Raw genomic sequence first — 17,858 nt, 5'->3', positions numbered from 1 at the left:
AATCATAATCGAATTTTAGAACGCAAATAATGGACCCATATACATAATTTCCTTATGTTGAGCCATTCCAACATGAAATTCATATATATATATATATATATATATATATATATATATATATATATATATATATATATATATATATATATATTCTTTGACTAAATGATTAAAACCTCACGGTCTAAGCTTATAGATTTGAGATGAAGTACAATTTCCTCTCCCTTAATTATAGCAAAACAACTTTTTCCCAATTGAAACTTTTTGTTTTCTATAATTAACATTGCTAACTTGTAATACTTATCATAATTATCATGCTCCTACTAACATGATGATTATTAGCATAACAATTATGCTCCCACTAGCTTTGACATGTATCCAAAAATTAGCTGGACTTCTAGAAATCAATACTTTATTGACTTTCTTACCAAAGTTCAGATTTCTGATACTAGATTGCTTTGATAAAACTTAATAAATATCATACACCTTATCTTAGATAACTCACAGGTGTGTCTAAACAATTTCAGAACTATGAAAAGGGATGCCGTAATCATAGTCTCAATTGTTTAAACCTTTGCCACTTCTCACAAGTCCATGTTAGTGTGCCGGTTAACCAAACACGCTCCACTAACGACTTTGAGAATGCAAGTATCACAATTGCTATCTAGCTAAAATCTACTTAGTGAAAGGGTTTCCTCACCATCATTTTCATGAATCGGAGAGAAACCTTATGACACTTAGATTTGACAGTGTATGTGTTCTTATCCATGTGAGTTGTCAAACGATAGTCACAAGACAAGGATAATGACAAATCCAAGCTCATATGGACTGAACTCAATCTTGATTTCTTGCCACCTAGCAGCTCAAGGGCCTGCCATTGCTTCCAAGTTGTTGTGCAACCAATTGAGAACTCTAAGAACTCATATGTAAAGCAAACTTTAACTGGAATGGGCACAGAATATGTTAACACGATAGGTTATAAACCTCAAGTTGTGTGCTAGTGAAGAACTTCTGGTTTTATTCTTGATTAGTTCTTGAGACTTTCAAGACCTTTAAGACTCCCACTGTCCTCTTGACATATAAGACTCTCTTGTCAGATATTCAAGAGATAGTGTGGATTCTAATCAAGACAAACACTTCACACAATTAGCCTTAATTGGTCTTTGTTTTATCCAAAACATCACAACTTACCAACTTCCAATATACAAGAGTAGAAAACTTTTACTCTTACATTTGACAAGTGTTTTAAACCTTCTTCAAGACATGTCACTCAAATTACAATCTTGGAGTATGACTCTAAGGCTTTTCTTGGAACAAAGTATGACTCGTCTTCTTGATTTAACCATTTCAACAATTCAAGTTCCTCTTCTTAGTCATAAGAATGCACTAAGATTTCCTTAGGGAACTAATTTTGATATGGTTTCTTAATCATTAAGATGGTCACAAAAGTGATACTAAAGTACTCTCCCATCTTTTCAGATTTGAGAAACTTTTATCTTTCTGCCTAATTTGACTCTTCTTATTCATTATGTCTTGCATTGAAACTTTTCCAATGTTTCAGAATTATACTTAAACTTGTAAGTATAACTATATTTACTGAACTTAAGTAAATCATGACGAATAGTCTTATCGATCTTTTGTGGTGGACTTAATCAGTGCACAAGAATGTGTACTCTATCCCTTAGTCTGTTACTTGACTCACACATCCATGTGAACAAGCAGTTAGTCTTAACTTTCCAATGCTTGAAAGTTCTCATTCATCATGCTATACAACTTGCATGATTCCAAGTTCCGGTCCAATTGAAACTTGGGTGATGAGGATCTTTCCTTCTTTGGAAAATTTAGACACTACCACAAAATGAAAGAATCAAATTCATATTTCCACTCTTGCTCTTAATAGAATCTTATAAGCAACAAAAATTTCCACAAATGCCATTGTGAAGATATTTTAAAATAAATAAAATCAAAATTTCCTTTTATTTTAAAAATTTTGCGGAAAAACTAATCCTTACAATGCAAATGTATATGAAAACTTGTTGTTATCTATTCCTAAGCAATTTTTCATAACTCCTAAGAAGTAGCTCAAGAATCCAATCTTCAAACTATGCGATAGAAATCTATCTACGCGATCAGATTCAACATATTCTTTCTTGAAGTTTCTTCAGTTCTCTTTGATTCTTAAAACATCAACATGTGACCCAGTCACATCATGTATCAAGAATCTCATAATAGAAACTTAGCAGAGTTAGATAGTGGACTTTACCTGAAGTAGAGTCAAACTTATTGACTTTAACATCCTTAGGTAAATTGGCAGCTTCGCAACCAATGCCCCTTCCTTTGGCAATTTAACATATGAACACTTTGGTAATGGAACATGGGACTATCACAGACTTAGCCTTTCTCTTTACCATTTGGTCAACTGAGTTGATTATGGTTGATCCCTTTCCATTGGGAAGAGAGAGCTTTACTGTATGTCCAATGTCATTATTGTCAATATCCATAAAGTTTTTAGGAAGTTGATCTTAGCAAATAGATAAGATCATTAAGGGTCTTGTCATAGTCTATTTCATAGGTGTTCCAAAAGAACTCACTATGTGACTTAGAAAGTAGTTGTACCACTAACTTTCCCAAGACTTTGACACCCAACTCTCCCAGCTTGTCAATATGTGACTACATCTCCAAGATGTAACCACACATAGACCTTTACTTGCCAATAGGGCTTGAGTGACCTTAAACTTTTCAAGAACTTTTGGGTTAGGGAGAATAATTGGAGGAGGTGAAAGAAGTATGATTTCCATGGGACATCATCTTCATTTATGAAAGCTTGTTTCAAGAGATTTGGGAAGATCATAAATGTCTAAACCAGACATCTTTTGGGAGATATTCAAGATAGTTGATTTAAAGTCCTTAGTATAACACCCAATATGAAATATTAAGGCTAGGACTTAACACAATACTTATATTACTTGGAAGAGGGATGTCGTAATCCAAGTTATAAAATATTTGAAGGTAGGTGAATGACGATTCACCAATTTCCACCAAGATAAACGAAATGTATTATTAGGTTTTAATTGGATTTGAAACTCCTAGATCTTTTGAGATTCATTGAACTGTTCAATGGCATGTTTCAATCTCGAGTGTGCCCTTCAGGTTTTGTGACTGGGATGCCGAGGATCAAAAAACAAGGTGTGAAGTAACCATGCAAATTACTTGGTACCCTTAAGTGTTTACCCCTCAATTGATGTGCCAGTTAACCACACACGCTCCATCGATACTATGATAAACATTAAGTTACCCTTTGCCTACCTTGTTAAATACGCGTTAGTGTGCCAGTTAACCACACACGCTCCACTAACCGACTTAAAACAAAGTGCAAAGTGTAATTTCATGGATTAGCACCTTATTCACATTTTCCTAAGTAACTAAGATTGGGTATTATTAAGAGTTTAGTTACTTAGTATTTATCATTAATACTTTTAATGAAGGGAGAATTCTAGTCCTATCAACCCGTTCGGCTAACGACCCTTCACCGGTCAAGGAAGCAATGGGTGAGAGTGGACACCCTTTAAACTGTCATTTTATAGGCAGTAACCTTATACCCCCCCCCCCTTATAGACCAACTTCGTGAATGAGGCCTACTAACGGTAAGATTGACTTTACTCTTATACATATATATAAATATTATTAACTTATAATATTATAAAGTATATCGGTTGAATTTTAACTTTTAAAATTCTAAGGGCTTAACTTGGAATTAAAGTATTCATGGGGAAAACTTTACAAATTCCAAAACTTGAGGGCAAGTTTTGAAACTATTCAAAACTCTTGGATTTTCATCACTTATAAGTTTAATTAATGTTTTAAAAACTTTAATGAAGAGACTCTTGAACATCCATAACTTGAGGATAAGTTATGGAGTCATAAAACAATTTAATGAGGAAAAAGACTCTTCATTTTGTAACCTATGTTAACTTTTATGAGTTTTAAGATTCATAAATGTGACTTTTAAGTTACATAAACACATTTTATGAACTTATTTTGGATTAATTTGTATTAAAACCAACTATCACATAATTTTTTTTCATTAATCTAAATTCACTCATAAAACAAGGTAACACAAAAAAACTTTTGGTGATCCATAACTTATTCTTAAGTTATGGAATTCTTTAAAACATTAACGCCAAATTTTGTAACTCCATAAAAACTTTGAATCAATTTTTTTTTAAAACCTTTTCATATCCATAACTTATGGAGGTTTCAAAAAATAAAACTCTTTAGATCAAACTTTTAGAACTAATAAAATAATCATATCATTTTATCTTTTACTAAATTTGACCTAATTCAACTCATATAGCAAATTATTCAAATTTTACAAATAATTAGTTTTTCACAAGAACAAGTAATTATCTTAAAATTTGACAAACTTCATGTTTTTTTCCTTTTTTTTCAACAGTGAAAGTAAAATATTTGCATCAATATAACAGAAAACAACTTGGCTCTAATACCACTGTTGGGTTTTGAGCATTCTAACACTCCTAAGTGTACATGCAACCCTAAATACCTTGGATCTATGTTTTCTATATTATACATGCAAATATGAACTTCCAAGGTATTATCCTAATATATCATACAAAACAATGAATATAACAAGATAGAATACATACCTCTTTGATGTCGAATGTCTTCATGAAGCTTGAGTGCCTAATGCCTCAAGTGTGACACCTCAAATGGTTCACACAACACCAAATACACTTGGAATAACTTGAGAGAATTCTACAACTCATGAAATCGGCTAGCCCTTCTTTTACACACACTAGTGGCCGATTTTGGTGAATAATATGATGCTTATATAGTGTGTTACAATTAGGGTTACACCATGTAAGCCCTAATTGTCATGACCTTTCATTTCCATGACCCATGGGTTATGTAACCTCCATGGAGCATCCATGGAGTATCCCCGGACTGGTCAGCCCTACTGGGCCTACAGTCTATCTGAATCTATCTCGAGCCTTCGGCATGACCGGTCCGCCACGTGGCCTACAGTCTCCCCGGACCGCTCATAGGGTATGTTGGCCTTCAGCACAAAGCAGGACCGCCTCAACCCAACCCACAAGCAAATAACCATGTGTGCATACTATCTTAAACAGGTATATACAAACATCAAGAATATCTATCTCACTGATCATCAATCATAGAATTCTATCGTAACTAGAGCACCGAACTAGCAGGTCACTAACATACCAATCCCTACGGATCATAAAGGCATAACATACTGTCTCCCTTAATTCCAATCAAACATATCATATCACACGTAGCATATTGTAATAATAACAACTAAAGGGTCCGCCTTGGTTCCGCAGACCCTATCGATATAGTGAGGATAACTCACCTTGAAGATGTCGACTCGGAAGGTAGCTCCAACTATCGGATCACTCATCACAGGCTCCACCACCTATAACCATGGCATAATATACTCATAAGTCCTTAGCCCTATAAGTCACTCCATAACCTACTAGTCAAATCCTGATCAAGGTCAAAGTCCTCGGTCAAGGTCAGCAGTCCATGTTGACCTCAACTCGCTAAGTGCACCCGGCTACTCGCCGAGTCCTTGAAGCACATTCCAACTCGCCGAGTCATCGGGGTGACTCGTCGAGTTCCTACAAATCCCGATCAAACCTTAAGGCCACCCGTCGAGTTTCCTCCTTGCAACTCAATGGGTATACACGCGAACATATCTTTGGCTAAAACCCATACGACTCGCCGAGTTGTTCTTCAACTCGTCGAGTTTCATGACCATCTTCATCCAACTCGTCGATTTCATGGCTTCCTTCATCTGACTCGTCGATTTTAATGCACATCTTCATATGACTCGCCGAGTCCCTTCAGTCATTTTAACATGCAGACGTCTTTAAGCCATGACAAGGCCCCAAATGGAAAATCTAACTTCCTTAAGCCTGCTTATCACGTAAATTTGCAAACTTTACGTGCATGCATTGCTTTACAAGCTCTTAATGTCAAAACCAAACTTTTAATGGGTGTTCATGGACCAAGGGAACCTTAATCTTAACTTAAGCTGGAACTTTATGCTTGAATAATTCAAAGAGGGTCCAGATCTGAAGTTACAACTTCAGATCTAGTCCATGGATTTCCATACCAACTTGATACCCTTATAAAACCCTAAAACTCATTCAAAGACGAGGTCTTAAACTGAAATAACTGAGGGTCATGGTTAAATACCTTCCCAAGAGATGTCCACAGAAGTAAAATTCAGATCTCCTCTCAGCTCCTTGCCTCAATCACTTGTTTTCCCCAACCTCGTACACCAAAATTCTTTTCTCAAAGCTTCAACACACAATGGCACACACACACACACACACATGAGTTAGAGATGCAAAGGTTCTGCAAAGGAACTAAGAGATGCTTGAGCTTCTTTAAATAGGGGTGCAAACCCTGGGAATTAGGGTTTTACTTTCCAGCTCCTACTCGTCGAGTCCCACAAAGGACTCGCCGAGTAGATCACTTAATTCGCCATCCAACCCACTGCTACTCGACGAATAGGGCAACCAACTCATCGAGTAGGGTTAAAATCCAAAAATACTTTATTTAAAGTATTACCTGAGATTCGGGGCGTTGCAATGTCATTATTCAAAATTATCCATAGTCAGTCACATTTGTGGGAGTCACATTTGCATATGTACTTGTTAGAGAACAACTATTGGATATGACCCGCATCAAGAGTTACTTGATGGATCGATATCATAAGTAAATCTTGAACACTGGTAAAATATATTTGTCTTTCGACCTCAGATACATATTGGAGAACTCAAGTATGGATATTGTTATACTTTGACATGGTTAAACGTTGTTCATAACTGTACAGTCATAAAAGCTTTTGTTAGGTATAACATGAACTATATGAGAGTGTATATGTAGTCAAGATGAGATTTGTTCCTCTTATGTGTTAAGAGTTAGACATCTAAGATGCCTTACTTAAAGGTGAATGACAAATGAGAATGATTACGTTCCATGTCTCATTTCCAACATGATGTCTATAACAAAGAGAATATTGATACACTTACCTTATACTTCAATTGCAGCTTCTGAGCTTTTGGAATCGGATGTTGATTGATGGTACCCCTCCATGTGTTATTAGGGACAATAGATTGTTGCTAGATGTCAACTACTGTCTATGTCAATCTATAATGAATCTTTTGCAAGTGGGAGATTGTTGGATCTATATGCTCAAGAATCATTATTGAGTGATATTGCTAATAACATATGATCCTATAGGGTCACAATTTAATCAAGTTGGTACTTATTGAATATTTATTAAGAATTTGATTATTAATAAATAAATTCAACTCTTGTATTTAATTAGAGAATAATTATTGTTTTATGAAAATAATAATAAAAGAAACCACAAACTAGTTATTATATAATATGGTATAATTAATAAGTCATGTACAAATGTTTTAGATACTTTGGTTAACTATTGACTTACTAGTGATTTTGTTTTTTAGTTAAAGGAACTAGCTTATCTTTTATGTCTCTTTTAGAGACCTTGGAACCATAACTTTTAAGGGTTATCGGTTGCTTGTCAAACTCCATCTCTTGTCTCCTATACATCTAATCTAGAGTATTTTAGATTATAGGAATTGAACTTACTTTGCATGAGATATAAAAGGAGACTATTTACATGAAAATCTGCTTGTTCTTTTGCCCTCTAATTCACTCAAAAAGTCGTGGGTTTTTTCTACCCAAGAAGCTCTCTCTCTCTCTCTCTTTTTAAGTTTGGTACTTGGATTTTGGTGCTTCCTTCAGTGCCTATTTGTTAAGAACTTAAAGTATTAAAGAAAAAACCATACAAGAAGGAATCTAGAAATTATTGGTACCTTAATCTGGTGGTGGATATTTATAGAGAAGTTCAAGCTCCTTGTTCTTTCTATCTTCATCAACACCTCAAATCCAAGGGGGTTCAAAGGTTCCAAAGTTTGTCATTCTAAAATGCTCTATGGTTGTTTTTAATATCATTCTAACCTCTTTAAAATGATCCTTGGTGATTTTCTTTTGAAAATATACACAAAAAATTCTAGAAATTTTAATAGTTTCCATTGCCCGGTTTTTATGAAAAACTCTCTTATTTTTTTTTTATCAAAACCCATCAAGAATAACTCATAGATGTGGTTCAAGTTGTTCTCTTGATTTGCATTTACCTCATAAAAACCATCACATGCCGCTTTTAGAGTTTTCAACATCTCCTTGGCTTAGTTACACCCTTCCACTTAATAGTATACATCATATTGAAGTGAAAGTGAATTGTAAGAAGTACGTATTGTCCTAATATCCATGTTGAAGTTTATGGTGGCATCTTTAATCCATTAATTAACAAGGGTTTAATGTTTCTTATTTCAACATTAAGAGTACTTAACTCTAATTAGTTTATAATAGTTCATAGGTAGGGACAAAAGGTCTATCATTTATGACTTTCATCATGTTGTAGTTCATGTTTTCAAGAACCATCATAATTATGTTCAACAATATAGTTAAGTTGTTTTCATAGAATAGGGAACTTGGGAACTTGTTGTAAAGTTTGATTGGATTTGGAGTAGACAAGACATGTTGAAATTAAAGTAGAGATATCATATAGTAATAACAAATAATCAACTAGATCTTTGAGGACTAGTCTAATATATTGTTCCCATACAAGTTGTTGATCCATACACCAAACCAGTAGAACATGAACAAAATACAATCAATTGAATTTATTTCTTAATAACAATTTCTGAAAAACAAACATAATAAATAAAGACATTATATATAGCCGTAAATAATTCTCTTATTTAATCATTACATAAATTCCAAACAAGAGAGATAAACATAACATAACATCCCAAAAAACTAGGGAAACTTCAATGCTAATCTTGTCTTTGAACTTATTATCTTTATCTATATTTGAAATCTTTAATCTTGACTTGATCTTAAATATCTCCGGTTAGGTAAGTATGATTTAGCCTCAAGTTGTATTGAGTTGCACTTGGTGTAGATAAGAGTTCTGAGATCGTAGGATGTCCACTCATTAGGAGCTCATACTATCAAGTTAGACCAAGTTTTCTTTGTCATTATATATTGTCTAAGTTCTTAACATAGAGCTTAGCCAGCTCATTGCCACAGACTTAAATTCGACACTCTTCCTTGCTCGTTCGGCTCCCCGAGGTTCCCGCTAGAACTACAAGACCAACCTACCCAGATACACATGTCAACTGGTTTCGCCATACTAAAGGCTCATCAGGGAGGCGACATTAACCCCCGACCAGTTGTATCTAACCTGCGATGCTCCCCTTCATAGTCAATCCCTCTAGCATTTACGACACTGCCACATGGAAGCGACTAGACTAACAACCCCCCCCCCCCCCCCCCCCAAATTCCAATAGCAATGTAACCAACGACAAGGTCTTCTTTCTCTTTGGTCTTAATGGTCATGCCAACTTTCGGTCATGATATTCTCCCACCGCCAAAATATAACACATACTCGTGCGGTAGGAGAAGAACTCTTGTCCCTTCCAATCTCGATCAACATCACGTATAGTTGCACACCACTGTCGTAGAGCCCAACTGCACACTCATGGAGTCGGCATCCTTAGCATGTGGCCACCCCCAGTCTACTCTTAGACTTACGCAAGGAGGTGGAGAAGTCCTCAGTAGGTCTCCCCTCTAGGCAACCCACCCGCTAGTTCGCCTCTACGAACCTCACGAAAATGTGCAGCTGACTTAATGTATGTCCCGTTTGCTCAAACCTGACTTTGATACCACTTGTCACGAACTTAAATTCGACACTCCTTACCCATGTGGCGCCCTGAGGTTTATGCAGAACTACGAGACCAACCTACCCAGATACACACAACAACTAGTTTCGCCCTGCCAAAGGCTCATCACGGAGGCGACATTAGCCCCCGACCAGTTGTGCCTAACCCGCGTCTCAAGCCCTCTAGCATTTACGACTCGGCTGGACAGACGCAGCTAGACTAACAACGCCCTCATGGACTAACCCCCCCCCCCCCCCCCCCAGCGATTCCAGTAGCAAGGTAACCAGCGGCATTATCTTCTTTCTATTTGGTTTTCACGGTCACGCCAACTTTCGGTTGTGACATCATGTTGACTAGTTATGCTACCTCATGCATGAATAGTTTAAACACCATTAAATATAAATATTCAATCCAAACACAATTAATACCGGAGTTTCATTAGGTAAAACATAGATGTAATTCCTAAGACCATTGCATAGACTACTGTTAGAAAGATATTCATTATCTATTTCTTGGATAACATGATGTAGAGAAGGTATGATTATCATTTACAGTTTCTTTTATATAAGGTGCAATTTGACAATAGGCTAACTAATTGATTGTCATGACCACATCCAAAACCACAAACATAACCAACAAGACCACCTACATCTCTCCCGCTGGCTGACATCCTCAACAACTTGGTTAAGGATATGGTGGCCTATAAAAAAAAGATATTGTGTGTATAGTTCCAAATTTGCTTAAATCAAAATCTAACCCATGATTTTTCCTTTCAACTATTGTGCATAAATTTTTCTTTTTATGTTTCCCACCCCCCACCCCGTTTTTCCCCTGTAATTTCACACAGAGACATCTTAAAGATACTCTTTTCATGGGTCACCCAATGGTCTCTTTTTTCCATCACCGATGCTAGACCAAAAAAACCCACATGGACTATCCAATAGTTTTTCATTGTTGGTGGAGAAGCTATGGAAACGTTGTAAACAACTGAATTAATAGACTATCCGAGTATTAACTAACAATGAGTTTTTTTTTTATTATTTCATTGTTTTTGGTATAAGCTGCCTTTGATTTGTAATTTGTGTTTTTTTAGTTTTAGGTCTGAACATTAATGAGTTTGTTGACTAAGTTTTAGGGTTATATTAATGGTTCTTCAACATTATTATGAAATAGATGAAGGAGAAGACTCCAACAATTTCCCACTTCACCATATCTGACCTAACTGAATGTGCTTGTGCTTCATCCTACAATTAATAGTGCAAACTTGATCTATTTTGTTTATCAACAGTGTTGTTGGTTTGACTTAAGGTTTTGTTAACCCTGGTTGTGCACATTTGGAGAATATAACCACCACAAACCATTAGATTAAACATTAGTCGGCTTGCTAATAACATAGCTTTTTTATTCTGCAGCAAGCTACCCGTATACAAATGAAGAAAAAAAAAAGTATGATAGTTAAAGAAACTCTAGATATATACCGAGAAGAAGACTATTACATGAAATATGTAAACCAAAAGCCAAAAGGTAGTTGGCGAATTGCTTCCAGGTGAAGAAAACTCCTAATTGCAGAAGATAGTATGAGAAAAAAAAAATAAATAAATAAAATACAAGTTGTGGATTAACATTCGTTGAGATCTAATTGTTAAAACCAAATGTTTCAAGATACAAATGCTTTAGGGATGCTTCTTAAAATCGTCTCAAGTTTTGTGCAAGCACACAAACCTTGAGAAAAAAGCTTCTCAAGAGATCTAGTCAATGAGGGTAGATCTTCTTTATGAATACATGTAGACTCAAACTTTGGCAGATCTTTGTCGGGGTGAAATGGGCATCTTTCTAAGGTGAAATGTAACTCGGTTAAAGGCCGAACCTCAACTGAGTCACTCAATTTAGCACTACTATTATCCTTTTTGTGAAACACAAAAGATCTAAACCCGAAACAGCCACTCAAGTCAATGTAGAAAACATTTTCTAGGTATCCAATGGGAGCGTGAATCTCCACCAAATTGTAACATTCTTTAAATACTAACTTCCTAAGATTTGGAGTCAGACCAAGGTCAAGGGTCCTCAACTTTGAACGATGAACGACAAGATATTTGAGGTTTTGACATTCATCTGTTATGTGAAATTCTTCCAAATAATGACAGTTTATAAGTTCTAACCAGTTGAGATAAGGAGTCAACCCAATGTCAAGGGTCCTTAAATTTGACTCAATTACTCGTAGGTAAGTGAGATTTAGAGAACTACAGGGCATGTGAAATTCCTCCAAATAATTACACCTCGTAAGTTCTAAACTGTTGAGATTCAGAGTCATCCCAATGTCAAGGGTCCGCAAATTTATACTATGGAGATATATGTACTTGAAATTTAGACACCTTTGGGACGTGTGAAGTTCTACCAAATTGTCACAGCTAAGAAGAGACAACTTCTCAAGATTCGGAGCATGTCCCAGGTCAAGGGTCCTCAACTTTGAACCAGAAAGTTTGAGGTCTTTGAGCTTTAGACATTCATTGGGCACATGAATTTCTCCCAAATTATAGCATTTGTTAAGATCTAACTTCTCAAGACTTGGAGTCAGTCCAAGGTCTAGCATCCTTATATTTGAACCCTCGAGTTGGAGGGATCTGAGATTTGAACATTCAACAGGCATATAAAGTTCTACTAAATCACTGTTAAGATCTAACTTCTCAAGAATTGGAGTCATCCTGAGGTCAAGTGTCCTCAACTTCGAACCATAAAGTTTGACAGATCTGAGGTTTAGACATTCAGCAGGCATATAAAGTTCTACCAAATCACCATGTCCTCTAAGCCTCAATTTCTCAAGATTTGGAGTCAACCCAAGGTCAAGCGTTGTCAACTTTGAACCTGTGAATTTGAGGGATCTGAGCTTTGAACATTCAACTGACATGTAAAGTTCTACCAAATCACTGTTTAGATCTAACTTCTCAAGGTTTGGAATCAGCCCAAGGTCAAGAGTCCTCAACTTTGAACTACGAATTTCAAGGGATCTGAGTTTTGAACATTCTAAGGGCATGTAAAGTTCTACTAAATCAATGTTAAGATCTAACTCCTCAAGATTTGGAGTTAGCCCGAGGTTAAGTGTCGTCAACTTTGAACCATAAAGTTTGAGGAATCTGAGCTTTGAGCATTCATCCGGCATGCACAGTTCTACCAAATCACCGTGTCCTCCAAGTGTCAATTTCTCAAGATTTGGAGTTAACCCAAGGTCAAAGGTCCTCAACTCTGGTCCACTGAGTTGAAGGAATCTGAGCTTGTTAAGAACCTAACATACACAAAATAACTATATGAATTAATAGTGGTATAATAACAAAGCAATGGATGTTATAGCATTATAATGAATCATGCAAAACAACTAATCAAATCACAACTCTACCTTTCTTTCTCCCCCTTCCCAAAGTTGTACAATATTGCTGAAATCCAACTGAAGTGCAACAAGATTATTTGCTTGAAATGTCCCGGGTAAAGATCTAAAAGGATACCTGTTCCAACGCAGATATCGTAAAGCATCTGGAAAGTATGGGCTGACTTCATCAAATTTCCAACTACAACACAGAAATGCTAAAGCATCTAGAAAGTTTGGGATGAGTTTATTAATTCCTTGATTCAATTCGAGAGCCTCCGCATCAAGAAACTGAAGTTCTTTCATCTTTCTAAGACCTTTCATAAAGATTTCCTGATTGAGTCTCCCACGGTAGAATCGTATACATCTTGTTGCTTCAGTACCCTGTAAACAAAAAGCAATCACTATGAAATTTGTTTGTAACAAATGAAAATGTGTTGGTTTCTCCAACTTACAAATAAACATGATCCTTACCATGTCATTAGCCAATATATCTTCAATTTCCTTTCTATCCCACAATCGGCTATGTTTGTTAGGCATATCAGGGTGCAAACGACGAACAATATTCCTGCCCAATTCTTCAAAATGGTCATGCATGCCCACACATTCATCGTTACCAATAGTTATAAGAGACTTTTGCTCAAGAACTCTTAAACCAATTCTAGGATGAAATCCACAGCTTTCAAGTGCTTCGATTGTTGAGTGTTTCGACCAACCTTTCAGAATGGTTGCAACATCTAGAAATATTTCCTTGTAATCATCGTCTAGACCGGTATAACTTAATTCCAACACCTTCTGAGTTTCCTTTAAAGGAATTGTTTCTAGTCTGGCTAGGGCTTCTTTCCATTCAAGCTTATTTTTACCACAGAGAAACGAACCCAAAACTTTGATTGTTAAGGGAAGACCAGCAGCATAACATACAACTTGTCTTGATAGTTCTTCATACCCTTCAATTGGAATCTCTTTCCCGAATGCATGCCTACTAAAGAGCCAAATCGCTTCCTCCTCTGATAACAAATTGACATTATGAATCAATTTCACTCCATGTGCTATTAGAACATGTTCATCTCTTGTCGTAATGATAATTATACTTCCAGGCTTAAACCAACTAGGGTCACCAGCTAAAGCTTCAAGTTGCTCTACATGGTCCACATCATCTAGAACAATAAGACTCTTTCTACCACCTATCATCCAAGACATCATGTTTTTCCCCTCTGAAACACTACCTACATTGATGCCATGATTATTCAATACATTTGAAAGGATTTGACTTTGCAACAGCTTCAAACCGGATGAAGAAGCATTCGAAGCTTCCCTCACTTTGTCAACAAAACTTTTGCCTTCGAACTGATAAGATATTTTATTAAAAACAGCTCTGGCCAAAGTCGTCTTCCCACCACCTCCTATCCCCTTGATCCCAATCATGCGTACATCATCAGAAGCAGTTTCCAAAGATGATAAAATATCGTTGACCCGGATCTCCATCCCAACTAAGTTTTTATCAATGTGAACATTAATGGAACGTAACTCTAGTGAAACCTTTTCAACAATTTGTCGGATGCATTTAGCTTCATGCCTATATATAAGAATCAAATTCAAGTTTAGTTAGCTAATCAAAATCCCACATGAACAATTACCTCCAGATCTATAACATACAAACATATATTTCTTCTTTTAACCTTTCTACTCAGATTTCCCAGCCTTTTACGCAAAAGTAGATTAGAAAAAAAAAAAAATTACCCGCCAGCAGTGTTTTTCAACTCCCACCCTGCCAGATCAGCTGCTTCTTTGAGAGCCTTTCTCCATTTCCCAACAGCCTCTTCCTTTTCGTGTCTGGCAAAGGCTTCTCCAACTTCCCTGCTCTGTTTTCGGACTTTGGTGGGTTCCACATCATAGAAGACAGGGTAAGCAGTATGCTTGGTTGTCTTGTGACAATCCATTATTTTCACAAGCTCATCTAAGCACCAAGATGAAGAGGCGTAGTTCTTTGAGAAAACAATGATGAAGTATTTTGAGGCTTCAATGGATTCCATGAGCTCATCATTGATTCTATTCCCTTTATTGATTTCCTCATCGTCCTTGTAAGTGCGAATGTTTCTGTCCAGAAGAGCATGATAAAGATGATCAATGAAGTTCGTACGGTTGTCTTTGCCTCCAAAACTCAAAAGTACATCATATGTAAAGCTCTTGTGAATGGATGAAGTTGAAGAAGACGCCATTGATATTGGTATGATTGAAGGATCTTGTAGAATCAAATATTTGTAAACGAAAGTATATGAGATGAATTAAATATATGAAGACAATGGTTATATGAAAATGTGAACACGCAAAACTTTGTAGTTGGTGCAGAGCTTTTGATAAAAGAAAAGACTATAAGCTATAAAGTATGAAACTCCTTATTTAAAGAAAAAAAGGGTAATTATGATGCTTTTTGTCACATATTTTTGTATTTTGTCTGAGTTCATTTATTCTTCAAAGTTAATATTTTTTGACATTTTTTCAGTAATGATGTTTACTTGCACAAAAAGCTCACCATTTACGAACCATCATACCATATCTTAGAGAAACGCACGAACCATCATACTCACTACTTTTGTAAAAAAAGTGAAACTCTGAACAAACATGTTAAAACATCCACAATAACAACTTTTTAGATCAAATAGATATATAACAAATTAGAAACTTATAATCGTATTTTTTTTTTCTCTTTTAAAAGCTATAAAAAAGGAAAAGTTAGAAATTCGGCAATATCTAGAAGTGGATAATGCTAGTTATGATCAACCAACTATTTTCAATGTACCCAAAATTATAACTAAGAGGTAACCGACTATGAAATTTGGCTTTAGAAGTATACAACATAGCTTAACACCTCACCTAAACACCCAGAAAGGTAATATTTGATCAATCTTGCAATTCATATAAAAACAAGCCCTTTGACGCAGCCCTCGGTTTCAGGTAATTAAAAAGATCAATTTATTGCAAAAACAACATAGTATAATTTTATTATTAAATTAGCAACCATATAAAGTTAATTAACCCTAGAAAAGTTGACACTCTAAAGAGTAAAGAGTAAAGATTAACACATATTTTCAACATAGGACATAATAGTAGTAGATTAGAAATAAAAAAGTAAATTAAATCATCGATAACAAACTAGTCATTGTGAGAGATTGACAGAGTTAAAGAAAGTGATATATTGAGAGTCACTGAGTATATAAAAGTAGGTTAGAATTTTCTTTACTATTTTACTTACAAGAGAATGAGGGATAGAGACGATTTGGTGAAGAATTTGGGGCTGTTCTCCTTTGCTGAGACTTGAGAGACTAGCGATTTAGGGCTGGTGTCGCAGAGGATAGAAATACAGAGCAATCATTGAAGTGAAGCGGAGAAATGTAGAGCAAAGAAAGTGAGAGATAGACTGAATGGTCGTTGTTAACCGGAGTAGAGCAGATTGGGTTACAAGATTTGATTTAGGGGGTGTTTGGGTTTAGAAACATCGGAAAAGTCACTATAAGTCACAAAAAATCAGGTTTTTACTTGTATCCAAATCCGAAAGTAGCTTTTAAAATGTTTTCTTAACTTTTTCAAAAAATTCATTTTTACTTGTATCCAAATCCGAAAGTAGCTTTTAAAATGTATTTGCTAAACATCTTTTGCTTTCTATCTTTTTCTAAAAAAAAAAATTTCTTCTAAAAAGCTAAACCAAACACCATCTACCTGTTGAATTTATTATGTTTAACTGTTTCAGTGTGTGAATAATAAAAAATATCATGTTACCCTTAAGTTGCCAACTTTTTAATTTTTGGTTTTTATACTTTTATTCAATGTTGAATAATTAAACATTATAAGTGTGGTATTTTAATTTTGATTTTCCCATTTAATGAATATTAAAATATTTTTTATTACTTGTTGTTTTTCATATACAAACTAAATAAATTGTCATTTGGTTACATGATATAAATAAAGAAGAAGCTCTCTGTTATTTTCTTCCTACAACATTCCAAAAAAACATATCTTCTTCATCTCTTTTCTAGATGCCGATTGTAAAAGGCAAACAAACTCCAGTTTTTTTTTTTTATCATACTTTCTCGATTCATCCACTCCTCCAATTTACCCACCAAACTCCAGTTTTTTTTATCATACTTTCTTCGATTCATCCATTTCCCCCAATTTACCCACCAAAAACCTTTCTGAACCATACCCATCATCCTCTAAGTCTTCATAGTTGGTCAGATTTTTCATTACCTAAATAGTTGATCGATTCGATAATGAAATCTATTTCACTTTTTGTTTTCAATAATGAAATCAATTTTAGTTTTTGTTTTCAATAATAAAGTCAATTTTAGACATCAGACATTACTGGGTTGAACATGTGTCGTCAAGGAGAAGTGAATGAGTGTAGTTGGTAGAGAGCAAAGTGTATTTTTTTTCTTCATTCCGCCCCAGTCAACCATGTTTTTTCTTTGGACCGAATTATCACAAAATTGGGGACTGAATCAACATTTTGGACCGAGTCCAAAAGAAAAACAAACACTTAGACCGGAGATTTTTGACCAAAGTCCAAGCATTAGATCCAATAAGAAGGTGCATCAAACACCCCCTCACAAAAATCGATGACTATCGTAATTCTTATTTGACTTTGAAATTGAAAAATACTTTTCTTTACGGGGCGTTTGGGATTGTTTTTTCAATAAGGGTAT

The 17,858-nt window shown here is 35.4% G+C and overlaps 1 protein-coding gene across 1 annotated transcript; it reads right to left on the bottom strand.

Annotated features, from left to right (window-relative positions):
- Positions 1-11,378: 11,378 nt before the first annotated feature.
- LOC145018797 (disease resistance protein RPV1-like) lies at positions 11,379-16,619 on the bottom strand. The gene is made up of 5 exons (XM_078976641.1): positions 16,412-16,619; positions 14,899-15,400; positions 13,633-14,734; positions 13,192-13,542; positions 11,379-13,080 (listed from the first exon to the last, which is right to left on the bottom strand). The coding sequence occupies exons 2-5, from the start codon at positions 15,375-15,377 to the stop codon at positions 11,458-11,460; spliced, it is 3,555 nt and encodes a 1,184-aa protein (XP_078832767.1). The 5' UTR covers positions 15,378-15,400; positions 16,412-16,619; the 3' UTR covers positions 11,379-11,457.
- Between the last annotated feature and the right edge of the window lie 1,239 nt (positions 16,620-17,858).

This window comes from Lactuca saligna, chromosome 9, assembly GCF_052625555.1.
Source record: "Lactuca saligna cultivar CGN05327 chromosome 9, ASM5262555v1, whole genome shotgun sequence".
Lineage (NCBI taxonomy): Eukaryota > Viridiplantae > Streptophyta > Magnoliopsida > Asterales > Asteraceae > Lactuca > Lactuca saligna.
Note: the sequence above shows the minus strand (reverse complement) of the source record. Positions and strands in the feature narration are given on the sequence as shown.